Source organism: Coregonus lavaretus (genome assembly GCF_964263955.1).
Source record: "Coregonus lavaretus genome assembly, chromosome: 5".
Classification (NCBI taxonomy): domain Eukaryota; kingdom Metazoa; phylum Chordata; class Actinopteri; order Salmoniformes; family Salmonidae; genus Coregonus; species Coregonus lavaretus.
In genome coordinates this window covers 42088436-42115358 of record NC_139992.1, presented here as the reverse complement: position 1 = coordinate 42115358, position 26923 = coordinate 42088436, and the positions used below count along the sequence as shown (strand labels likewise).

The 26923-nt window shown below is 43.9% G+C and overlaps 1 protein-coding gene across 1 annotated transcript; it reads left to right on the top strand.

Moving 5' to 3' along the window:
- The first annotated feature begins 901 nt into the window (after positions 1–901).
- On the top strand, positions 902–21563 carry LOC311130016 (leucine-rich repeats and immunoglobulin-like domains protein 3). Its single transcript, XM_084162616.1, has 19 exons — positions 902–1298; positions 4841–4912; positions 5034–5108; positions 12200–12334; positions 12505–12648; positions 13012–13155; positions 13409–13552; positions 14512–14655; positions 15964–16044; positions 16216–16287; positions 16881–16952; positions 17200–17363; positions 17887–18225; positions 18493–18774; positions 18971–19423; positions 19717–19878; positions 20079–20219; positions 20369–20632; positions 20802–21563. Exons 1-19 carry the CDS (start codon positions 1096–1098, stop codon positions 21065–21067), a joined length of 3357 nt encoding a protein of 1118 aa, XP_084018742.1. The 5' UTR covers positions 902–1095; the 3' UTR covers positions 21068–21563.
- Positions 21564–26923: the final 5360 nt, after the last annotated feature.

Genomic DNA, 26923 nt, shown 5'->3' with positions numbered 1-26923 from the left:
TAACATGGGAGATTGAATGATAAGAAGAAGAGAAACAACAGAGAATAGAATTCACAGGAAACTGCTCTTTCACACTCTGCCTAAGAGAAGGCTCGGTACATTACAATGGGCCATGAAGTGTCATGATGTGTCTCTCACATGGTAATAAACAAAGAGATGGGAGTTTCTTAAATTCTCATCATAGTTCTTGTGTGGTTTTTATTTTGTATTATATTTTCTATTATCTATATTATTATCACTGTATTGTTGGAAAGAGCTCTCAAGGCGAGATTTTAACTGTACTGTTTTACACCTGTTGTATTTCACATGGTAATAATAGTCCCCTGTAGCTCAGTTGGTAGAGCATGGCGCTTGCAACGCCAGGGTTGTGGGTTTGTTTCCCACAGGGGCCAGTATGAAAAATGTATGCACTCACTAACTGTAAGTCGCTCTGGATAAGAGCATCTGCTAAATATGTAAATGTAATAAACAAAGAGAGGGGAAAGTAGCTTTTCTCTTGCTAACTTAATCATTTATCAGAGATTACACATTGTTAAGCTTTCAAGAATTTACAACCAGTAATAAGTCATAAAAACAAATGACCTTTGGCCATGCATTCTCAAAAACCTTATTTTTTATCTGTGGTACGACTGTCTTGGACACACATTAGCAAATATTTCTGTGAAATATCTCCATTAGACTACAATAAGCAGTCTGTTTGTGTCATCAACACTGTGGTTTAAACAAGGTTGTGTTAAATTTGAATAAAATTTAACTGGAACAGTTGTAAGATAGGCCTACTATCTACACCCCCCTGCCGGAGCTCATCACTCCAACAACCAATAGAGAGGCGCGCTGTAGGGAGCCTTGAAAGTAGTGGCTGCTGCGAGTGCAAGGCAAAAAGTAGGCTAGTACAGACAAAAACTTTTACGGAGGTATGGAGAAGTTTGGGTCATGTAAAAATATTTTACATATTCGTAGTTTCAAAGGAATACGGTCGAGGAATTGGATTTAAGGACTAACCCGTAGAACATTGTCCTTGGGTTGGAACCTTTACTATATCGGATTTTCTCGCGCTTTTCTCTAAAACTTGGGGGGGACTTCAGTGTGGCAAAAATGTCCGCATCTAAGCAGCCTTTCAACGCTGCGATGTATGCGGTCGTTTTCTTACTGTTTTCCCGAATAGAACTTATACTTGGATATGAAGAAAACACAAGGACGTGTCCGTCTCCATGCACATGTTTTGGAGACCTTTTGGACTGCAGTCGGTTGAAAAGGCGTGGAATTCCTGATAATCTTCCCGAATGGACCGTACAATTGTAAGTCAATTTAGAGAGCTTTTGTTGACTTGCCATTTTATCTTCACTGCACATAGATACGAACAGCGATCTTAATTACTTTTCACAGCTATGTTTGAAATGCGTAATTTGATAGATATAGGTTTTAACATAGTTACAACAAGTGTCTGAATGGAATACTCGAATAGATACTTTTATGCAGAGAATTACGTGATTTGTTACATTGTTGGCAACTTTGTTACGTTGTTGCTAACTGACGATTCGAAGAGAATGAAACCGTTTGGAAACAGTTTATTTCCCGTCACATCAACAAGAAAGGGAAATCAGTCCAAATCATTACTTTTTTATTCCAAAAGACTGATTTGCTGTTTGTTTAGAAAGTATTTCGCAATGACGCACGATAGGCCTCTCCATATTCCAAGGTGCGAGGGCCAGAACTTAGTTTTTTTGGGTAATTTAGCAGACGCTCTTATCCAGAGCGACTTACAGTAGTGAGCAGATACATTTTGGGGCTTTTTCCCCCCGTACTGGTCTCACGTGGGAATCGAACCCACAACCCTGGCGTTGCAAGCGCCATGTTCTACCAACTGAGCCATAGAGATATTTAGTGAATAAAAGTTGTTTGTCACATTTAGAATTATACTATTGTTTTTTTTTTATATTGATTTATGATTAAAAATTCTGAAAGATCTAGTGATATATTGGGTCACTTTACCCTATTGTTTACCATTCCTTAGCAACATTTGGTGTTATTTCATATATATATATATATATATATATAAAAATACTCTAAACTTCAAGGAAATAGGGATTTTACACTCGAACTACACTATAATTTAAATCAAACGTATTTCTTGCAATGTCACATGTGAATACCTATAGAACATGTGAGCCATACTCCTCAGGAACAGCAGGGAAGCTCTGTCTTGTGAATAATAAAGTAGGCCGTTTTAGAAGAAGATATAATGCTAATGTCCTTTGCACATCAATGGCCCATGGTCAGTCTTTCTACACTAGTGAATCATTAGTTGGCCTACCTACTGCACAGAGTTTTTTATTACGATTATTCCAGTCACCCAGTAGACCCAACAAGACATGCCAACATCCATAGGCTAGTGAGTTGGTAGTACTGTTTGCTTTTGAGTTTGTACCTCACTGCACTACCAACAATCCGTTGCCAACTTTACAGCATATAGTTCATGGAGAACTTTCAACAGGCTTTTGGGATTTTGGAGCTATCACAATTTCCATGAACGAAGAGCCTAAAATGCCATCATAAACAATAGGCTACAATTCATTTTGATTACTTGTTGAACCTCAAGAGGTTGGTAAACTGTTTTTTCAGCATGTAAATATCAGGTGACACCATGATAAGGAGCTAATGCAGAATACAGATGTCCATAACACTAGGCCCTAGATGGGACCAACTGCTGCATACCTCCGAATGACAATTGTTTGCCTTTTGTTTATGAGGTGATACCATCATTGGGCCTTTCCATATTCTGTGAGCTCAGTAGTTCTTCAGGCCCCAGGGCTATCAAGACAATAAATGCATAATGTCAAATGAAGTCATAGGCACTCCAGGCCAATCTCCCATGGTAACGCCTCAAATAGTTGCTTAACATTTATTAATAAGCAGATGTTCATAGGTCTGCCTGCCTGGCTTTCATTCAGACTGCATCATGTTGATGTATCCTCACTACTAGCTTGTGTTTTCTAGTTCCTATTTCACAACACAGCTAGGCTAGTTAGTCCCCTGTTAGAATGTTTTTTTTGGCATTTACAAAATGTGTGCTGCCTGCTCTGGAAATTTCACGTTGCCAGAAAACACTGGCACAGCCTCATAACCAAGGCAGGCCGTCCAAAAAGGGAGAAAAAAAGTTCCACACGGGGGAAATCTTTGCACTCCGGCATGCTAATTTACGAGTGGTTCTCCAGCACATCTTAAAGTGCTCTGCCCTTTGTTTTCCAGCACCCCATTATTTCTGCTGAATTAGCAACTCCAGAGCCACCGATGGTACTGATTAAGGAGCCACTGTTGGATTAGTTTGTACAAACTCTCTGAAAGAGAGAGAAAGCGATGGATGGAGGGAGTGAATGGCATTTAGTTTGAGCTTCACATTTCTCAGTGAGGTTTTACGATTCAAATGTAGACCATTTCTAATAGTTTTGTAGCATAATATGCATTTGAGGAGGTAAGAACTCTCAGGAGACTCACTCAACATTGCTGTATTACCAGACCACCCCATCACATCCACAACCAGTTCTCACCTCACTAAAAGCAAATGTGATTAACTATTAGAATAACTTTGCAATATCAAATAACTTTACGTTTTCGCACATTTACATGAGCAAGCCGGGCTTCAGTGTATGCTGAAAAAATCCCAGTTAAAGTGATATCAAGCCCTTATGTTATGGCACTTCAGGGATAAGGAGAGAAAGCACTCTGGATTATAACGTGAAAGCTTTAGCTGGTGGGGAAGGGAATGCCTTTTGTCAGCTTGGAAGTCAATGACCTATTTTCCCTTGTGAATCTGTATTAGTCCAAGTCCTTTAAGAACCACATCAAAGAACCAGCAGGTCTATCTTATCTCATTACTAAGAGGATGGATAGCTTGGTTAAATTCAGTCTTCAGACCCGGATAAATGTGTGGCGCACATTTTCAAGTCTAATAGATACAGGCCAAAGCCTATATAGCACTGTACTGATTTAATCTGGTCCACTTCTGGACCTGGATTTCTGAAGGAAGTGTAAGTGTCAGAAACACTCTAGGCTTATCTGGACATTTTTGATAGTACACCTCTCCACCTCTCCCATATGGCCTGATTAGTGGAACAAAAACATACAGCTGTGTGTCGGGAAGGGAAAAAAAGTGTTAGAGAGAGAAGTAAAACTCTTGTTGAAGAAACTATTTGCTGAAGAATAAAACCAGGGCCAGATCTAGAAAAATGCAACAGGAGTGTTTCTTGCTGTGGAAACTTGCTTTCCCGGCATTGTGAATAGATTACCAGTTGTTAGTTTGTTTTCCCTCCCTCCTCTCAGCTCCAGTTGATGGATTCCAGATGGGGGGCAAGCCAAAAAAAGGGTCTGGCACCACAATGTTGATCATGCGCAGCAGCGTCAATAACTCCACCACTTTATAACACTCTGGGCCAGTCAGGCTTCTCTAGGCCTGTTTTCCACCCCCTCTCAAAAAGGAAAAAAATGGAGTCTCTCCCCTCCATAACTTATCTGGTTGTCTGTTTTGGCTTGGTGATTCAAGAGCAGATTGGATGCGTGAGCTTGTCTGGCATGGAGTGTCTCTCAATGTTTTAAGAAAGGGTGCTATGCCAAAACTAGGCCTATAGCTGGTTAGCTTTTTTTGTTGTTGCATACAGTGGTTTGTTTTGAAAATGACTCAGCTGCTTTCCGACATGACTTCAGTTGGAGCTGTATAGGCTAGGCTCACTCAGACAAGTTATGTCTCCTGTTTAAAAACAGAGAGGCCAGTATATGATTGGTTGTGAAGTGAACGGCCCTCCATGTGGTGTAACTTTCCTCTAACAAACTTCTTTCTTTACAGGGACCTGAGCCATAATAAATTGCAGTCGCTCGACAGCACTGTGTTTAGGAAACTGCGGCACCTAAGTGAGATGTAAGTATACTCTGTGTTCTTTATTTCCCCAGAGTAAACAACGTCCGTCACAAACACTCTCCCTCCACCGCCCCTACACACCACATGTGACAAACAACCTTTTATGCTTGTGTGTTTACAGAAAGCTTAACAACAATGAATTTGAGACGGTACCTGATTTGGGCCCTCATGCGGCAAACATCACCACCCTCATTCTGTAAGTATGAATTACTTTTGAAACAACCCTCCCCCCACCAACCCACCCATCAAAGTTGTCAGTGCTAGTTAACAGTGTAGAGCTGCTAAGCGCTGCTCCTCCCTCTGTGGTGGAACCCCTTTTGGCTGAGTTGGTTCCCAGACTGGGCTGTCCCAGGCATGGCAGCCAGTTTGAGACAAGTCAGTCACATGTCTGAAAGTAAATGTCATCGTTGAAAATGGAATCGCCAGAGGTGGTTCCAGCGTTTCCATAAGTGCTGATCCAGGATCTGTAAGATTAGAGTTTTCTATCTGTCCATCTCATTTCCGTTATAGATAGTCTATATGAGTAGTGTGGCATTGCATCCATCTGGAGGTTGAGTGTTTGTATACACTCCTAGTAGGATGGCCCCAGAACATGATGAAGCAATGTAGGGCTTTCATGTGATTTCAAAGACAAATAGACCCATCAATGTCAGAGGTTTCAAAGGCATTGATTTCGAACTTTCCCCCCGGCACAATGTGTCTCACAAAATCAATGGATAGGAAGTTTTTTTGCACAAGAATGCATCCATCTCAAAAACTAGAAGAGGCATATTCCTCATCAAGCCTGAACTTGACCAGCTGTAACACCAGAGAAAGAAGCCAACAGCCAAAGGGGATTCAGACGTCGGCTATTAGTCAATTTGTCTTCAGACTTTTAGGTGTGTAGCCTATAGGCCACAGATGCGGCTGGCGGTATTATCTGGAACTAAATCAAAATACAGTACACCAGGGTGTGTTTGATTTCCAATAGGTCTGATTCAACATTTATTTATGAACTTGGAAACATTGTCGGTTAGACAACATTGAGAGTTTTTATGACTTATACAAAACTATTCTCCCCTCCTCTCAATTCTCCACTCAAGCTGCAAATTTGGTTGATGTTGCTTTGGAAAAGATATAATGTATGAATATGAGAACAATTCCAATGGATTTCACCATTGAAAGCAATGTACCGAAGTATGTCAGCCAGCCTAGTTGTCATCCTCAATGTGCATTTGGGAATGATCAATTCATACTTTCTTACCACAGCGTGTGTTTGTTTGTGTCTGTGAGTGCGTGTATAGTATTCCCAGTTGCATTGCTTAGTGTCTACTCTGCAACTCAAATCTCTGAGGGGGGTGGGGGTTTAAATACAAAATCCCTCTCCCCCCACTCTCTCTTTCTTTTTTGTTGCTGGTATTGGCATCATTGATGGAGAATATGTGTGTGGTATTTCCTATTGGAAAAAGAACAGAGTTTTGAGAAGCCATCAGATTACTTATTTTTCTGACTGGCGCCTGTAATGAGAAGCAGGGCTGCTGCGTTAGCTGGGGAGGCTCAGGCACACATCGCATCAGACTCCATATTAAATACTACACCAGAATCTGACCCAAATGGCTAATAGCACAGTTAACACATCATCTCAACTTTGTTCCTGTACATTGTCAAGTAGGACCATATCAACTACAGTGCTATAACTGATACATAATACACAACGTCTATCTGCAGGGAAACATGGTTTAACAATGAGAGAAAGAGTTATATTGTTGGTTTCGTACAGTGTTTCCCAACCGTGGTCCTACAGTACCCCCAACAGTACACATTTTTGTTGTAGCCCTGGACAAGCACACATTCAGCTCATTGAGGGATTGATGATTAGTTGACCAGTTGAATCAGGTGTGCTTGTCCAGGGTTACAATAAAAATGTGTACTGTTGGAGGTACTCGAGGACCAGGGTTGGGAAACACTGGTTTAGTGTTGAGTTACAATGTCTGTTGCCAAAAGACTAAAATGTAAATGTAAAAGCTTTGTAAACAAGACATCCAAGTATATCTGCCAGCTTAGTTCGCCACAGCGCTAACACTTTATAAGAAAGAATGAATTGGTTGATAAGCAGAATATGAAGCCCTTTCCAGTTCCAACTCAGTTACCTTTTCCATACACAGAGATTCTATCAAACCCTCTTCTCAAAATACCTAATCAGCCCTGGAATCACCATATAATTTGTAGAGCCCACCAAACTCAACGAGAGGTGATTTCCCAGCAATCTGGTTAAAGCCCCCATCCCCTACCATAAATTCCTGGGAAATTGTTCAATTAATTAAGATGATCACGACTCAATTACTACCAGCTGCAGGGTTATTGCCGTTTGTTTTTACTCTGGGCTGTGGGGTCAAGGAAGTTGACGAGAGCTGCCGCTATGTCTGCCTGGCTGTTTGAATAAGTGGCATTCGATACCCAGGGGCCTTTTTTCCTTACTCCACCCCCCAGGCCAGAGAAATAGAGGAAGGGGAAGGAAATCTCCAGTATGTGCGAATGGAAGGAAAAAATCAGACTGTACTAAATGGAGGAAACGGGGGGGTTTAGGATTAGGAAGCCTCCGTTGCTGATTTCATCTTATTGCGTTATTAAAATGTGGAGTGTTGCTGCCTTTGGGGTAAGATGTGTTTCTGTTTGACCGCTGCTTCTGTTGTTTATAATTTACGCATTTCCAAAAATTATTTGATTCAAAAAGGAACATTTCGGTTGCAGCGTCAGCTGTGTATAATCGTCTCACACTGTGGTCTTGTTTATGTAGGTCATATTTCTGCAGATAAACAAATTCAGAGTGTGAAGGCAACACAGTCCAAAAATGTGGAGTAGATTTGCTCGGAAACTGCCAAATTAGACACAAGTGTAATTCAAATGGAGATGTGCTGCTGTGTGGTCTTATTTTTTAAATGTTTGCTTTTGTTGACTGATACCAATCAAAATCCTTAGAGTACACTTCAATGAGTCTGGCAGCACATTTCAGCTAATCTGGGATCAGCTCACCATTAATGTAGGGTACACCGCCTTCTATTCAAATAGTTATTAAGTTGGCTACTATACCCAAAGGCTTGGAGTTTCCTCAAGTTGTGACACCTGCATGTGCTACCTGCTTCATTTCAGGAATAAGCAAAGCAGAGTTTGATAGATGCTTTAAATTCCTATTTTCATATGTTTCAATGTGTGTTAGTATGAGAAGTTAAAACCTGAAGACACCCAAACAAGACTGACTGGCAAGCGAGTCCTGAAACTATTAACATAACGGTGCATAGTAACCTAATTTGTGAGAAAATTGGTTAAACAAATTTGAACTGTGTGCCGTCAAAATGGACAATGCCCTGCTTGTTTGTCCGTGGAGTTGGCCCGACACAGGTGGAGATCAACAGATAACCACTTGGAACTCTCCGGTACACATCGTTTAGGTTTGCCTTTCAAACACTCTCATTAGATCTCTGGGCAGATGTTGGGGAGGAGAGAGAGATGGAGAGAAACAGTTTTGTTGAATGGACTGTAGCCAAGTTCTCCTTCACGTCTCTCCCTGTAGGCCTCAACTGCACAGTCTCAGTTGATATCACAGCCCTCATCTGTGTTATCTTGCCACAATGTTTAAGGTTAGAGTTGGTTGGGTGTTGACATTCAGGGGTTCTGTAGTATTTTGTACTTACAGGTTAATACAACAGGGTTCAATTAATTGCTCAGTGGTCTCTGAGATTCAAGCAAGTGAAGCATAACAGTTCCTGGAGGTCCTCAGCTAGCCTATCTCTCTGTCTATCTGGAGAGGGCTGGCGTCTGCTGTGTGTAGTCCATGTTTTGCCAGATGGTCTTGACCACATCCTTCAAAATAGGGGTCCTCATGGGGGTTATAAAAGGCATTGACCTGTGTGGTCTTTTTTTTATTTTGTTTTTTTTGTTTAGGGGGTAGATCAGCTTTAATATTGAAGATTGATTGTAACTTCCATCAATGTAATTGTCTGCATCACTTCCAATTCCCCATGTTTTTTCTCTCTTGCAAATATATATATATCATTTTTAAAAATATATTTCCCTTTATTACTTTCCAACCCCACCACCCCTTCCCTAATTGGAGTAAACTAGTGAACAACAACGCTTAGGCCTCTACTTCCAGCTTATACAGACTATATACATTTTATGGACACAGTCAATTTTACAATTATTCTATTTTGTTTGTTTTTACTCCTGAACTTCCTCTATCCTCAACCTCTCCGATCATTTTCATGATGTCCATCTGGTTTGCTTCTATATGCCATATCTTTCTAACTGTGCTCTTTCACAAAAGCTCTCAACCTATAACCTATATACTTATTATGGACACGGTATGCTTTACATTAGTTATTTTGTTGTTGTTATTAGTCCCGTCCTTCAGCTCCATTTAACACCTCCCATCTATCTCTTAACACCATCTGTATTGGATTTCTATTTGCCATATATTTTTCAACTGTGATGTTTCACAAAAGTTTTGAACCCTTCTATTCTCATTGTTTCTACAGATTGTAAAGTATTATTATATTGTTGATCGATTGAGTATGAATTTTCAGATCACCCAGTAGTGCTATCTGCAGGGTTAGCTCCAGGTAAATATTGCAATCCTTCAGCCATTCCTGGACATGTGTCCAAAAACAAGCTACAAATGGACAGTACCAAAACAAATTATCTAATGATTCTGTCTCTTTGCAGCAAAATCTGCAGAGCTGGGAAGATTGTATCCCCCATATCAATAACATTCTATTAGTAGCAAGAATTTTGTATAATAATTTAAATTGAAAAATTCAAAGTTTTGAATCCGGCGTCGTTTTGCGTATCAGTTCATAAACACTATGCCATGGAATCGGTACGTCAAAAATCTCTTCCCAACTATTTTGCAATACTTCCCATGACATGACTCTTGTATGGATTCTTATCCTCCATATATGGGTCATGTCAAGTTTTCAAAGCCATGGAGAGGCTCATTTGTAGCAGCACTGTTTGGGTTCAAGTGTGAAGTGTGTCAGAGAGTAAGCATTAACAACATCAGCTTGTGACACCATGTTGTATTTGGGGCTTCTCCGATGGAGGTGCTGCTCCTTCTCCACATCACAAGCAGCTAAACTGAATCCTTGATGTACTGTATCTGGCCCATTTGCACTCAAATATGCACTCATACAAGCTACACTCAAAGGTTTGGTCATATATGAGTTGTCTGGTCATGGAGTCTAGGCTTCAGGGTGAGGCTCCACAGCTGGCCAGATGTTTACTATTGGGGGAAGGGCGAGGGTGTTGGGGTACAAAGACCAGGGACTCCTCATCATCACCACCACCACATCACACCTCCCTCCAGCTGACAGGCCCCAGGGTTAGTCTGTCTTTGGTAGAGGAACATGGACTTAGCAGCCAGCGCTGACAGTTGCTTTCCAACCGCCCCTCCCCCCAAAATATATTGAAGTCTGGAGCTCCACAAAACTGGAAATACAGGTTCTTAATTTTTTTCTGGCCCGCCCCTCTTCTCCTTTTCTCTCAGCGACCAGTCAGGGGAACATGAAAACCGAGACCCAGGTGGTGTGTGCCCCTTTTGTTTGGGACCACAGAGGCCACGGTGCATGGAAAGCCCTTTGCAAATCTGCACACAAAAGGCTGGCTTGTACCCTTTCTACTGCGGGTGGTGTGCTGCACTGCACCTAGCTCAGCCTGTGGCTGTTGCCTAAACTGTGTTATAAAAAAAAAATTAACTAAATAAGACCATTTTTAGGCAGTGACTGAGTGTTTAATACGGAAAAAAAGGGGATTGGGTTTCAGGCTCCCAGAACCTACCCTCTACCCTCAGCCCCACACTCTTACAGCCGGTTGGCATAGAACCAAGCGTTGAGTCTTGGCCTTGCCAGAGGCTAGGCAGAGGGACGTGCTGTGGCAGGTTCTACCCCTACGTACCCCAGACATCCCATCAACCTCTCCTCCCTGGGCCTCTATCCATATATCCTCCTGGACTTTGTTCCAGGTTCGACTGACTGACAGACACACTCGTCTGTTTTCCTCTGGATGTTTTGGTGGTAAGGCTGCCAAGGGGTGTTACTGTCTCTACGTGGGGAGCCCAGTCATAAGAGAGGTATGGATGGCAGAATATTTAGGGAAATGTGTGGAAAATGACTGCTCTGTCCAAGTCAAAGATTCCACTTTCTGAGGCTTTATGATGGACTGAGAAGCTACGTTGCCACTGTGCTCAATTTCTTGCTTGATTGTATCTTCAGTGCTGTTTTAGTCTCGCTTTGGCCAGGCGTACAGCGGAGCTGAGCCAGTTTGAGACTTTGAGTCTGGCTCTCGACTAGTGCTGGTTCGGTGTGTTAGTTTCATTGTTGTTTTCTTATTGGCAGCTTCTTGAAGGATACTAGTGTTCACATAAACCAGTACTTCACAGCCATGTCAATGTTTATCCATTTCTCAAAAGGGATGTATGTTGACGTGCTTTGCATGCACAGTATAGGGAAAATACTAACATTCACTTTGTGGTCAGGATCAGGAAAATGCACAAAAGATATGTATCATAAAGAAGATAAAATTAAGTACTGATGCATTAATACAAGTAAAACAATTTTTTTTTGGGGGGGGGGTTATGTTAGCCTTGCAATTAATACTGAAAAGGGGCCTGCAGTTTGGTGTATTAGAGGGAATTCCTACTCTTTACCCTCACTCTCTCTTTCCCTCGCTCGCTCTTTCTCTACCCGTCGAGGCCCATCAACAAAGACGGCTCTGTACAGACACTGTTTATAACTAAGCAGTCCCTGCACTGCAATTTAGGAGGCGTGCAGCTCAGGAAATTGCCGGCCTCTGCTGAGGCATGCTTTCACTGAGGGAATGGTATTCATCAGCAAAGTAATTGGCAGGTTATTTTTTTAAATACCTTGTTAGTAATTACCTTATAAACAAAATAACACAGCACTAAACCAAACGGCTGTTTTGACCTGTTGAGATGAGTAGTGACATTGGTTAGCCCTAGGATTGCCCCTTCCTCCCCCTTTCCTAGACAACCAGGGAACGGTGTTCTTTTTCATGGTTCATGGAGAGACTCAATGTTCCAGGAAAAATGTCTAATATTAACATCATAATAATGAGAACTGGGGTAGCGAGGTTCAAGGGGAACGCTCAGGCGAGGGTGGTCATTTTTTAAATACCGCCCGCTAATTGACTGCTCTGAGTATTTGTATGTCTGGAAACGTTAGACTGGTGACCCGCGTTGTTAAAATACACCGTATTTTCTAGCGTTCATTGGAGCCGTTCTATCTGTGTTTTCAGAGCAAACAACAGGATCACGAAGATCTCTCTGGAGCAGCTGAGGCCCCTGCAAGGCCTGGAGACCCTGGACCTCAGCAATAACAGCATAGTGGATATCAAGGCTGACTCCTTCCCTGCACTGCCTCTCAAGAACCTGTGAGTCCGTCCGTTTTGACTTTTTACCTAAAATGAATGGTTAAACTCCGTCCAATAATACTATCTAAGTCTGGATCAAATAGTTACATTTTGGTGGAACTACAACACCGTTTGGTCATTTTTCCTCTTTGAAATTAATGATATGATCAATGTATTTTCTTCTCTTGTAGTATCATGAACAACAACCGCATTTCCACCCTGGAGACGGGCTGTTTTGTCAACCTGTCCAGCACTCTGCAGGTCCTCAGGCTCAACCGCAACCGCCTCTCGACCATCCCTGCCAAGATCTTCCAGCTCCCCAACCTCCAGCACCTGTAAGTGACAATTGCACTTTGAGCACTGTTGGGGTTGACCGCTTCTTGACTTGCCCTCAAACTATACTATGACCGCTCTTTGAACGTTTGTGTAACGGTCCACGTCTTTTCACTACTCTTTGATGTTTCTCTGACTGCTCTGTGAACTTCCTGAAAACGCATTGTGACTGCACATTGACAGTGCGTTGACATCTCCAACCACTCTTTGACCACTCTTCCAGCAGTCATTGACATCTTCTTGGCTTCTCTTAGATGAATTAGATTCCTTTTCAACCTCACTTCTTGAGTTAAGTGAACTCTTATTCCTTCCTGTATATATGATGCTGCGGTTCTCTTACGGTCTGCTTGTGGTCCAACCTGCAGGGAGCTGAACAGGAATCGGTTGCGCAGGGTGGAGGGCCTGACGTTCCACGGTCTGCACGGTCTGCGCTCGCTGAAGGTGCAGAGGAACGGCATCAGCCGCCTGATGGACGGAGCCTTCTGGGGCCTCAGTAACATGGAGGTCCTGTAAGTAACTGTCCTCTGTGACAAGAAAATGTGTCTTCCTTTACTAGTGTACATTGGTTGATTTAACAGTATATGTCTGGGTGCAAGTGTCTGCATACCATCTTTGGATACATATTTGTAGCCATTTGTCTTGACAACGATAGTTGGCCATAGCCTATACAGTGTGGTATCAGTCCAGGCTAGCATATGTCTTCATCTCTGTCTTTCTGTGTGTGTCTATATGTAGATTACTAACCTCTGTGTGTCCTTGCAGGCAGCTGGACTACAACAACCTGACGGAGGTGAGTAAGGGCTGGCTGTACGGCCTGTTGACTCTGCAGCAGCTCCACCTGGGCCACAACGCCATCAGCCGGATCCGGCCCGACGCCTGGGAGTTCTGCCAGAAACTCAGCGAGCTGTGAGTGACCCTTTCTTCTTCGTCTCCCTCCCTCTCTTTTTCTCTCTCACTTTCTCTCCTATTTACACTGTGAGCTCCCAACACCTCTCTCTCCCTCACTTCCGCCCTCCTTCCTCTCAGTCTCCAACTCGCCACTCCCCCCTCTCTTCCTCCACCCCTAGAGCTCAGTGCCAACACCAATGCAGGGCTCCTGCCAAAATATTACGCCCCCCACTTCACCCCCACCACTATAGCCCCCCTCCTTTAATGCCTCGCCACGTCTATAGGGGAGAGGGAGGGAGGGAGGGATTTCACAACCAGAGTGTCTGAAGCGACAAGTGGCGGCAGCAACATATTGTTTCCTTTGTTGTTAACGTTGTTTATGGCACTGGCCAATTACTAAGTCCGCCATGTTTTTTTACGAGCGACTAGGTTGTTTCTGAAAGGGGAGTTGTTGTTTTTCCCATTTCTCTTATCAAGTGAACCTGAGTGTAAACCAAATTGGCAGTTGACAGATATTTTTTCGCCCACTCATTGGTAAATAGCCTTCTTTCTGGTTTGTTCGTTTTTTCGTCTGATGTTTGCTTTTGAGGATTTCTATTACAAAGTTAATACTTTTTATACTGTGCTTAAGGTTAAACAAAGTAGGCCAGCTGTGCAAGGTACAATCTAACTTTCATAACTTAGTTAAAAAAACTTTCTGAAAGCTTTTAGTAAAGAACTTTAGTTTGACTGGATATGCCTTGATAATAATTAGATAACATGTTTTAGTGGTGGTTCTAATGTTTAATACAAAGTGCTTATTGTAATTCATAGACTGATCTGGCTAGATTTGTTGCTAGTGATCTAAGGCCCGTTTATCATCTACCTCAACTGTTTCTTTCTGGAGCATACAATCTAACTAAACCCCCCCCCCCCCCCCCCCCCCCTTCCATCTGCAACTGTGTGATGCTGATGTTCCTTCTCTCTCCACCCGACAGGGACATCTCGTCGAACCACTTGACAAGACTGGAGGAGTCCAGCTTTGTGGGCCTCAGCCTGCTTGACGAACTCCACATCGGAAACAACCGTGTGAGCTTCATTGCAGATGGAGCCTTCCGAGGACTCTCCCACCTACAGATGCTGTAAGTTTGAATAAGGATGACTAAACTCAATTTCAGTGAATTACTTGTCAGAGATGACAGCTCTATTGTATAATGGTGCTGAAGCATTAAATGATTATTTTCAACGTCCCACTGGCAGTGAGCGCATTAGCCATGGTTAATATCACTAATCCTGGTTCTTAGTTTTCCCTAATGCTGTTTGAGAAGCATCAAGGCTCATGAGAGTTTAGGGATGAACTTGATTTAAACTCCGAAGTGACATGGTTATAACAGTAATCAGCCTACACTTTATCATTGCTTTGTGTTCCATAAGAGAAGCCCTATCTCACTTCTATGAGAGTACATTAGCAGTTAGCTAACTTCTCAGATGCTGCCTGCTTGTTGCATTTCGCTTCCTGTCCCTCTCCACACTCATCGAGGCGTGAGTGGAAATATTCCGCCTTGTTTGTTTTCGGTATGTGAAATAGATGAACGTACTGCCTGTGGTTTCTCCCCACACATAAAAACCTCAACCAGCCAGCAGAGTGAGTCCACCGCTCCATCCCCCCATCTACAGACCAGCTCCATAACATTGCCCCTGGTCCCTCTCTTAAATGGAACCAAATGTTAACTGTGCGTGAAAGGTCAGCAGAGGGCAGGTGTGTAGGTAGGTGGACAGGGAGTTGGGGTGGCTTAGGGGGCTTTACCCCCCAGCCCCTCTCCACAACCCGCTCCTCTACCCCCTCCACCCCTCCTCAACCCCAATCATTTGTAACCAGGCATGCAGAGGAGGAAACTAGCTGTTTGAAAGTATTTGAAGAGACTTGAGAGAGAGGGAGCGGGGGAAGGGTGAAGACATCCAGCAAATCTCTTTAGCAGACATGATGTACTGCTGTGTGCACATGCCATTCAGTTAGGTTAAAAGAGATTTAGGATTTTTCAAAGCCCTTTGATATTTACTGTAAAATGTGATTTACCCCATCCATAAAACCCATTGCTAAAAACGTATAGTTTTTCACTAAATTAAGGTGTCTAAAATACAATGGAGGTAGCACAGACGTGTGGGTTTGAGTTCCTCCCTGTTAAACACGTTGCATTGCATGTGAAGCAGTGTTTTGCTGCGAGACACAGAGAAACCATCGCAAACACTTAAAAAGCCCCCAAAGTTAGCGAGAAACATCCTCCTGTGATGGGACCACTTTGAATACAAATGTAAAGCCTTTAACTTTTTTCTCGTCCTTCACACGAAACGCAAAGCCGCACCAAGGTTTATGAAGACTATAATAAGTGCAGTTGTTTTCTGGGTGTGGATTTTTACAATGTGGTTTGTCATTGTTTCTCTGGAAATAGAGATCTGCAAAACAACGAAATCTCCTGGACCATTGAAGACATGAACGGACCATTTTCTGCTCTGGACAAACTAAGGAAACTGTGAGTTGGCTTGACTTTACCATGGCTTTGTCTTCTAACCTGTTGATTTCTAGAAGATAGATTAGAAACTATAAAATGGGCCATGAGAACTGATTTGAACTGGAAGTATTTGCTTCTTATCATAATATAAATTGCTGTATTTGAATGACAACTCAAATATCCTTTTCTCAGGTTCCTTCAAGGGAATCAAATCCGCTCAGTGACCAAGAAGTCGTTCTCTGGCCTGGACACACTGGAGCACCTGTGAGTTGACCTTCAAATAAATATGATCATACGTCTGTCTCAACTGTCCTAAAGCTGTAAACTTAATGTGGGATAATCCATAACCATTAGAAACAAAGCCTGTTTGTGAGAACCACACAACCTTAATGTCTCTGCTTATTCTCTAGACTTTGATGAAAAACAGAGCTGTCTGGTATTCACCATCTCCATATGTGGGGAGACTATTGATCACTAACTGCTTAGGTATGGCTAGAGGAGTGTGTGTGTGTGTGTGCGCGCGCCTGTGTGTTCGTTCTTGCGTGTGTGGAGGTTTCTGTGTGTACAAGTGTGTGTGTTTATATCTGTGAAACAGCTGCATTTGATTCTAATTAACTTTTTTTCCCAGTCGTGTCTGAGCTCAAAGGAGCCGAAGACAGGCCCCTCTTGATTAACAAAGCACGGTGCTGCCCAGATTTATATTGTACTCCAGACCTTTTCTTCCCTCTCTCTCTGATTATTGAAGTGTTAGCAGTCTTCCTCCAGATAGGTCTAGACGGAGGGGAAAGTTTGCCATCTTTCTGTGTACATTCCCCTGGTTCTGATCCATCCATTCTCCTCGCTTTTCCCCCCCTCAGAGATTTGAGTAATAATGCGATTATGTCGGTCCAAGGGAATGCCTTTGTGCAGATGAAGAAGCTTGAGGAACTGTAAGTATCTCTGCGTTCAGTCACACAGTATTCATATTCTGCAATGCCAATAGACCAGAGTCACTGTTCTGGACTAACTGAGGAAAGGAAAGAGTCTTTCATAGAAAATTACTTCAAAAGCACCTATACTCATAAGTGATTATCTAATGTAACGACCATAAAATTGCTCAAGTATTACGGAGCATCTTTGTGCCGGGTCTCTCTTGTGATTCCTGGCTCTAACGCAGTAACCCCCCCCCCCCCCCAGGCACCTGAACACATCCAGCCTGCTGTGTGACTGCCAGCTCAAGTGGTTTCCTCTGTGGGTGGCGGAGCAGGCCTTCCTGCACTACGTGAACGCCAGCTGTGCCCATCCCCTGATGCTGAAGGGCAAGAGCGTGTTCACCGTCAGACAGGAGGACTTTGTGTGTGGTGAGTGTGACTGACACACACACACACACACACACACACACACACACACACACACAAGCCTCTTAATGTAGCCCTTGTTAAAAACAGCCATTTAGCCGTGACAGGTTTTCCATTTATGAACTGACCCAGATTGTTCCATATTTTCCTTCAACTCATGGACACTGATGGAGCCAGCATTGTAATGGAACCATGTAGAAACTCAGTGAGTTAACAGCTTGGCCGGGTGGAGTCAGAGACAGCAGGGAGAAAATAAATAATTGTTGAGGAATTTCTGGGACCAGTTTCTTTAAGTAATTACTACTATTAGAGCTGAGGTGCTTTGCCTTCAGAGCTTTCAACATTTACCCAGTCAGATAGTTTGAATCTTGGCGCATAAAATCTTATCGTTTCCATATTTAAGCTGGTTGTCGACCATCACGGTTTAAACAAAAACTTGTTAGCCCCAAAATGAATGTCAATTTGAGTTTAGACCCATTTACTTCAAATGGAGACTAATGTTTTTCCCTTCTTGTCTTCCAACCAGACGACTTCCCCAAACCTCAGATCACGGTGCAACCTGAGACCCAGTCGGCCATCAAAAGCACCAACGTCACCTTCGTGTGCTCGGCGGCCAGCTCCAGCGACTCACCCATGACCTTTGCCTGGAAGAAGGACAATGAGGTCCTGAATGACGCTGAAATCCACAACCAGGCACACCTCCGAGCCCAGGGGGGAGGCCAAGGCCGTGAAACAGAGGTTACAGAGTACACCACCACACTGCAGCTACGCAGTGTAGAGTTCACCAGCGAGGGGAAGTACCAGTGTGTCATCTCAAACCACTTTGGTTCCTCTTACTCCACCAAGGCCAAGCTCACCGTCAACAGTAAGTTAAATAACCTACTGGTATTGATTTGACTGGTTATTTGGGGTCATTTCAAGAGATTTGTCATTCTTAGTATAACTCTCAGCATGATAAACTATGACGAACTAGTACACAAGTACACTGCAAATATCAACTCGGAGTGCCCTACGAACATATAAAGAATCTCATTATGACTGACATTGCAAAACCTTGTAACTTTGATGTCGCTCTTGAAGTGGTGCTGCCGTTAGATGTCAAATAAAATGTCCATCCCTTTTGTCCCTCCAGTGCTTCCGTCCTTCACCAAGATGCCCATGGACCTGAGTATCCGGGCCGGTGCCACGGCCAGACTGGAGTGTGCCGCCGTGGGTCACCCGTCTCCGCAGATCGCCTGGCAGAAAGACGGGGGCACAGACTTCCCCGCCGCCCGGGAGCGCCGTATGCACGTAATGCCTGAGGATGATGTGTTCTTCATCGTGGATGTGAAGACAGAGGACATCGGGTTGTACAGCTGCACCGCCCAGAACACCGCCGGAGCCATATCAGCTAACGCTACGCTAACTGTGCTAGGTGAGAATTGCTCTTTCTATTTTCACCAGCTAGCAAAGAACTTTGCATTTGTCTGTGGGTGCCTCTTCATTTTGACACAGATACATGTTTTATTTGATGGTATTCCATGAGTGTTTCCCCCACAAATCGACATATGAATCAGGCGTTTTGAGACTGTCAGGCAACTAACACTCCCCCTTACCCCATTCTCCTCCAGAAACGCCCTCTTTTCTGCGCCCTCTCATGGACCGCACTGTGGCCAAAGGGGAGACTGCGGTCCTCCAGTGCATCGCCGGCGGCAGCCCTTCCCCCAGGCTCAACTGGACGAAAGACGACAGCCCCCTTGTGGTCACAGAGCGCCACTTCTTCGCCGCCGCCAACCAGCTGCTCATAATAGTGGACGCAGCGGAGGGCGACGCGGGGAAGTACACGTGCGAGATGTCGAACACTCTGGGCACCCAGCGGGGCAACGTGCGCCTGGCCGTGCTGCCCAACCCCAACTGTGACGTGGGGGTGGGCGCCTCGGGAGGCTCGGACGAGGACGGCTGGACCACAGTGGGCATCGTCATCATCGCGGTGGTGTGCTGCGTGGTGGGCACCTCGCTGGTCTGGGTGGTCATCATCTACCATACGCGCCGGCGCAATGAGGACTGCAGTGTCACCAACACAGGTGAGGAGAGGGTGCCATTTTGTCTGCACAGGATTGGCTTTGAGGAGTTCAGTACTTGCATGCCCATGTTGCCTCCTCCCTCGAACAGAAAATATTGCGAAATTACATTTTTGAAACTTGAGTTATGGGCTCCAGCTCCACATACTTTGGCTGGTATGTTATTAAAACAACACCTTTTCAGAATACTTTGAAATGAATCAGTGACAGACCATTGCCTTGAACATGTTATTATTATTGTATTTCTCTATGAAAACATTTCTGAGACTTTTCCCTCCCTGGTGTTTTCCCTGCAGACGAGACCAACCTGCCAGCAGACATCCCCAGCTACCTGTCCTCTCAGGGCACGCTGGCCGATAGACAAGATGGCTACGTCCCCTCAGAGAGTGGCAGTGGCAACCACCAGTTCATGGCTTCCTCCATGAGTGGATTCTACATGCAGCCTAAAGACATGAACGGTAGGAGAGCAGCTCTTTCATTGGAAATGCATGGGGACTTTTATATTTTGAATATATTCATTGCATCAAAGTCAACTGTACTCTGAGCATTTGTCTATATGTATCATACAGTATTGTTTCACCTGAATACATATTGGAATGGTGTAAGTAATTTGAGGCAAGTACCAATGCGTTACTAATGTGTCATGTGACTCGTACAGGTCTGTGTCAGCTGGACACAGGAAGTGAAGCGGACATGGAGGCGGCCATAGATCCCCTGCTCTGCCATTACCAAGGTCCCATCAGCTCTCTCCTCAGGAGAGGCAACATGTACACCGGAGAACCCTCAGAGGCTTTCACAGGTCGGTGCAACAGATATATATAAAAATATATATATTGTAGCATTATTAATATGTTTTCCTAAATTAAACAATATCATCATGTGTTGCTGTCGTACTGATCTGATTTCCCATGGCTCACTGTAACTTCTTCCCCCCCCCCCTCCCTACAGGCTGTGCTATGGACCAGCGGCCCATCTGCATAGACTCCTACAGTGGCAGCCTGACCAGCTCCAAGATGAGGGACTACTATCCATGTGGCAAGGCCCTCCAGGACCCCTTTGATCACGGGAGCCCTAGTGTGCAGATGCCCAACGGCAGCAGCTTCTACGGGCCACCCCACCTACAGGGCGAGGGCCCCCCCTCCATGGTCGAGGGAGATGGGAGCGAGTACGGCCGACCTCGGGAGACGAGGCTCTCCTCCAATACCTTCATGGGTACGTCTGAGGAAATTTCTCAGTATGGATTTGGGTCAAGTCAAGCACATTTTAAATTCACTCAATTACTAAGTGATTTATTGAATTTTCATTTTCTAATTTGACAACTAACACAACGTGAATGTCTCAGGCCTTACCCTGTATCTCCCTCCGTCCTTCCATCCCACAGGAACGTTTGGGAAAGCCCCCTGGAGGCCTCAACAGGAATTCTACCCCGGGTTTGCACCACCGCCACTGGCCCTGCACAACAGCATGATGCTACACGAGAATCCCTACGCAGCCCTGGACACAGACTCAGAACGCGAGGAAGACAAGAACAGCGTCCAGTCAAAGGATTCTAGATCTGAATCGGAAAAGAGCGGCAATAATATCTATGAACAACCGTATGATCTCAACAGGACTGCTGCTAGTCAGCATGGTCGAGCGAGCACATAGCTGAATATGTGCGTTCAAACGAACTGACATTCCTATTAGTTTTTCTTCATTACGAGGATGACCAAAATAAATGCTACCTCAGTAAATGGACACTTTCTCAATGATGGACACTGCAAACGTGCAACGTGTGAATGTAAAAGGATAATGCATTGTGCCTACAAAATGCTGAAAAATTATATGAGGAGATATTAACAGTGAGGACTGTTCTTTTATTAAGAAAGGAAAATGGGAAACATCTTCAATTGAAGATAGATATTGAATATATATATATATATATACGTTTTTATACAAAGTTTATTATATTTTGTAAATTAAGGGTAAAAATAGAATCCATTATTTTTGCTGTCCTTTTTCCTGTTTGAGTATTTTGTTTTGTGCGACCGACCATGCCTGTTCAGTTATTCTAGCTTTTTTTGTTGCTTTGAGTTAAGCAGCCCTTTGCACATACTTATACATAATAAAACACCATAACGTGCTGCTACGTACATTAAAAGTACTGTGACTCTTTCCATACTTTAAATGGCTGTACCATGCACAGACACCACTGTTCTCTAATGGAGGACAAAGAGAATAGAGGTATAGGAGAGGATTGCTGAAGCCCTGCCGGGGATGAGAAGGGGGGGGGGGGTTGACATGGAGCATGGCTTTTCCGAGCCGAACCACAGACCGCCAAGGACGGCTTGCGCCTGCCATGAGGCCCCCCACCATGCTGGCCGAATAGAATCCAACAAGTGTATGCTGGGAAAGTGTGTGTGTGTGTGGTGTTTGTGTGCGTTTGGCATTTGTCTGTGTGTGTGTGGGAAGTTCAGGGCTAGCTCCTGAGACCATCGATGGAAGGCCAAATTAGGGCAGACGTGTCAGAAGGAAGGAACAGTCACATGAGGTCTCTGGAACTGTTGGAGCTGGCCGTCTGGTCCTGCTCTCTCCCAACCAGCCAGTCACAGGGCTCCCCTCTCCCCCACTTTGGGCCTTCGTCTCTGGGAAGGAGGGTGGGGGTTGCTGCTCTTGCTGTATTCAGCACATGGAAGCTTTTCACCAGATGAGTCACTCCCCAAGGCTGTCCCCTTCTGGCTTTTTCACATCTTGGGTTTGTTATTTCAGGCCTCTCCTTTTCAACATGGAGGAAAAAGGTGTGCTTGTCCGCTAGCTGTCGAAACTTGCACTTGGAAAGTATCTTGCGGGCTCTCTCACTGCCACACTGGAGATGTGTATATAAAATGGCTGATTCATTGAGAGGGGATGGTGGTGCCAGTATTTTGAGGTGGGCTTATAGAAAGATACCTTACTAAGGGGATTCAATTCAGCCGTCCAGTTCATCTGCCAATCTTGCAATGTGATATATAGTAGAAGAGCTTATAAAGACATTGAGTTATAACACATTTTCTAGATGTATTCAAATGTTTTGTATAAACCTCTTGGTTTATGGAATCATATTCAGAGAGGTTTGTTTGAAAACCCATCCATGTCCTTGAGCCTCAGCGACACACCTTGTTATTCACTGAGTGCTTATTGGGGAGTACGCATTCACCCCGGTGTAAAGGAATGAAACAATCTGTTGGAAGTTTTGCCAGCTCTTTGAGGAACTTGGGATAAGCACAAGATGGTGGAACCAGAACCACACACATTCAAACACCTGGAAGACAGCTGCTGAAGCTAGTCCTCAAACACCAGGCTTCCCATTGGCTTAGGGAAGCTTGTGGGGTCTAACAAACATGACCCGATACAGATGAGGTGGTGCAGAAAGATGTTTGATCAACTTGGAGAATTACCAAAGCCTGAAAGCATTCACTTCAAACCTTCCCTGAATTTAAACAGTGTAGTGAATTTGTGGCTAGATAATTGTTTGATGAACACATAAAGAATGCTGAAGTTGACGTTATTAGTCAGTAAAACCAAACTTCAACTCATCTCTTTCTCGATGATCTAGGAAATGTATATTGTTCTGATTACTGAGTTAGTTAGCTGCCTATGTAAATAACACATTTTCCCTAGTTCATGAACTATCACCAAGGGTTTCTTTAGGTTAAGATTATACCTCGTTGATTTCCCCACAATGTTGTTCAGATGACTTCTCACCAGCAAACATAGTTTTGCAATTAACTATTACTATGCATTACTATAACTACACTATGAACTACTATGCATGTAGCAATTACCTGTGTGGATGTAATTTACCTCCACACATTTTAGTGAGGCCAAAATTGTTTATTTATTCCTCTGGGAAAGTTTCTAAAACAACTGCAATCGAGAAACAATTTGTGCCATAACAAGGGGCTGAAAGGTTTACTTGAGAAAAAGAAATACATTATTTGGAGCCAGTAGACTCCTGCAGAGACTGCAGCCAGCAAGAACCTTCACTTTTCCCGCCGGGGGAAAAAATAAAACACTGGCCAGATTGCAGAATAATTTCCCCTCTTTTATTTAGGCTCCAGAGAAACGAGACAGGAAGTCGTCTATTCCTCAGACCACCAATGACTGTCAGTAGGGGTTACTGAGTCCCCCCCAGCCCCTGGTTCTGGATCAGCATCTGAGCCCCACACATTGACCCTCACCAGTTTACTGGGCGCAATCGAACACTGATCTCGGATCAGTTCCTTAGGCCAGCATTGGACTCCCCACCCCTGTGAATAAGCCCAGAAAATGAATTTAGCATGCCAGAGCCTTATCTCATTGCCAGACACTCTGAAATTCGTAGCTAATTTGTCTTCATTGTAGCCAGATGTGGCGACATGGAGACAGATGTTTATGATATTAAATGGCCATGGGCGGCTCACTGAAATTGTATTATTTTGTTGTGAAGCTCAGAAAATCTGCTGGGGGAAAGGGGTCTAACTCTTACAACCTCCCTCAACATCCCTATGTTCTGCTTTCAAACTCTGTCGGTGAGAAGTTTTCAGATCGTGCATAGAGAAAATAATGTTTATTCATTGACATTAATAATTCTAATTATTAATAATTATTCTCTTAAAATAAATGTTTTCCTTTATCTGCTTCTGAACATGGTGAGGCCTTATATTCACTGGTCAGTGGAGATTCTTTCTTGTGGATATTCTTTCCAACCCTCTCAGACAACTAGTTCACAACTTATTTGTTGATGTAACTTCTGGGGCAAACCAAAATGATGAGTGCGCCGCACACTTGCTTCTTCCACGCATCATGTCATTTCTAAACAACAGTACCACCCCCAAACCAACAAATTTGTTTGCAAGTTTGTTCATGCAGTCACAGTTTACCCTTCTCAAGTATCTCAAACCCACTGCTGGTTTTGCCTGAAGGACGTTCTCGGTTTTTGGCTGATTGTCATTAACCGCATGATAAAATGTTAAGATCTTCCACAAGCAGGGAGCTAGCTGTAGCATCTTGAGAGTTGGCTGGTAACACTGGAGTAGTGGCCAGTGAGAGATACCCTCTGACCAAAGACTTTGGAAAACATGGCTGCTGGATTCTCACACTCAAACATGGCCAATTAAAGAGACTTTCCGGAAGATTGTTTTGCCAGTAGTTGTGCTCAAGAACCAAAACGGGTCCCCGAATATTGCATGCTACGACATGCTCTCTGCTGTGCCACTGAGTTGTTGGGCCCACCCTGCAACCTCACTGGATAACGCTGGGTTGGCCTGGGCAACTCGTCAATGTGCATCTTGCTAGCTGTCACTCAAATGGTGAGGGCCTGAAGCTCATTGGCTGGAACTCAAAGTGCTGGGGGGGGGGGGGGGGGGGCTGGCCCACATGGGCCAAGCTTGCAGTACTCAAAATGGTGCCACACAGCTTCCAGAAAACAGTCGCTTTCAAACTAGGTACGGTAAGTCAGTAATGCTGCTCAGAGATTATGCATGTATGAACTACACATTGACAAATCGAGCCCAAAGCGGGAGGTTTAAAAAAGAATGACTTAGTCGCCAAAGTTCCAGAAAGTCTCTTTAAGTTAACCATCAGTGAATCCCACCCTCTTCTCCACTAAAAAGCTCTCCTTTGGCTCTTCCATCGAACCATAGGGGCTCATATGATTAAAAGCAGATACAAGCATTTTTTGTCTTGCAGATGTAATAAATCACTAGCTGGGCCTGCCTAGGCAACTGGCTGTCTGACAAATGTTCCACAATAACTAAGCCCCCCCCCCCCCCCCCCCCACCCACCCTTCCCGTAAAAACAATTTGAAGAAAAAAGTCTGGAATTTCTACCAGGTTGCTTGTAACTCTTTCGGGACAATTGTAAACTCCCAGCCATGTCAGCACAGGTGAAAACCTGAAGGAACCATAAAGGAAGGAAACAACGCCTACACCCGGCTTTCTCTTTCTCTCACACTCTCCTTTCTTTTCACCACGGAGGCTACGGTCTTAAACTCCCTTGTCTCCAATGCAGTCTCCACTGTGACTAATTCCACACAAAACGATGGTGGTTGAACCAGCCAGACTGCCTAAGCCTCCATGGATGGTGTTAGCTGACACCCCCACCCCATAAAAAAAAAAAGCCATCATGGCTGAGACGACAACCAAGGCCATGAATCAGTCTCTTGACGGCTTTGAAAAAGATGCTGTCTCACCATAGCCTCAAAGCCACACTATTCACTACTCCCATCCCATTGCATTTCACACTGATAATGGTGGATTTGGACAGGGTCCCAGAGGATTTTATGTTTATAACCCAGGGGAGAAGACATCTTGCCATGCAGATACAAATACAAGAATAGTGACTAACACTGTACTGTCCACCCAACTAATCTACTGTTAAGTAGACTAAGATACAGGAAAAAATATTTTCTTCAGACCATCAAACTCTAGATGGATTCGAATTCCAGTTCTCCCCATCAATTAAACCAAGACGTGTCTTATTCAACATTTTTTAACCTTTCGGTGCTTTAGTGTACAGTTACATGCCCCCATTATAGTTGACACAAACCCTGCAGGTGAAATATAGTCTAACTAACGCATAGTGGTGTGCCCCCTTTCATCCTCCATTTCCTGACCTTGTAATAGGGGTTTGTGACATGTTTCTCTGAGTGTAGTGAAGCATAGGGGTGAGAGAGGACTGGGGGAGTAGTGTAGTGAGGGATAGGGGTGAGAGAAGAATGGGGGAGTACAGCGACGAGAGGCTAAGTGTCAGGATTTATGGAGGTGATGGTGACAGCAACCCACTAGAGGCCATCAGTCTCGCCTGCACCAGGGTTACTTCAGACCCTATTAAGATTTTTGTTTTGGTTTACAGCTGCTTTGAAGACTGACTGTGAGGTGTCCTTTCTTGTTTCATAAGTAGTATGTTTCAGAGTATTACACAACAGGAAGTCAGTCAATTTATTTGTGTTGTCAGAGTGAACAGTTTTATTAATTCCATGGCATATTCCTCTTGATTATCAAAAGAAGGATTCGTTACTTTGTTTTGTTGGAAAGGGATAGGCATTACCATGGTAAAAACATGAATAGAACAGTTAGTGTATCAATAAAATAGAAGTAGCCAGCGGACATCCAAATCTAAAAATAGTGTTACAATTTTGGTGGTGTCAAACACATCAGAAATAATCCCTTAACAAATTGCCAATAAAGAGCTAAATGTTGTCTGTGTTTAGCCTGACTGAAATTATAGCCCTGGACAAATCCAGACTGGTTAAGTGTATGTCTTCGGGGCATCTTTTGTGAGCTGAGAGAGAGAAAAAAAAAAGTGAAGAAAGGTGACCTTGCCTGTTTAGTTTAACTCCAGGTGGTTTCCGCTCATTCTGTCAACGCGATCGACGTCCCAGCCTCTTTGCATTCTTTCACTGTATGCAAAGAGCCACTGCAGGGAGGAAATGATGGCATGCTTCATTACCATGTTCATTTGTTTGGGCTTCTCTGATCCCTCTTGAAACTCTGTTTCAAAAGC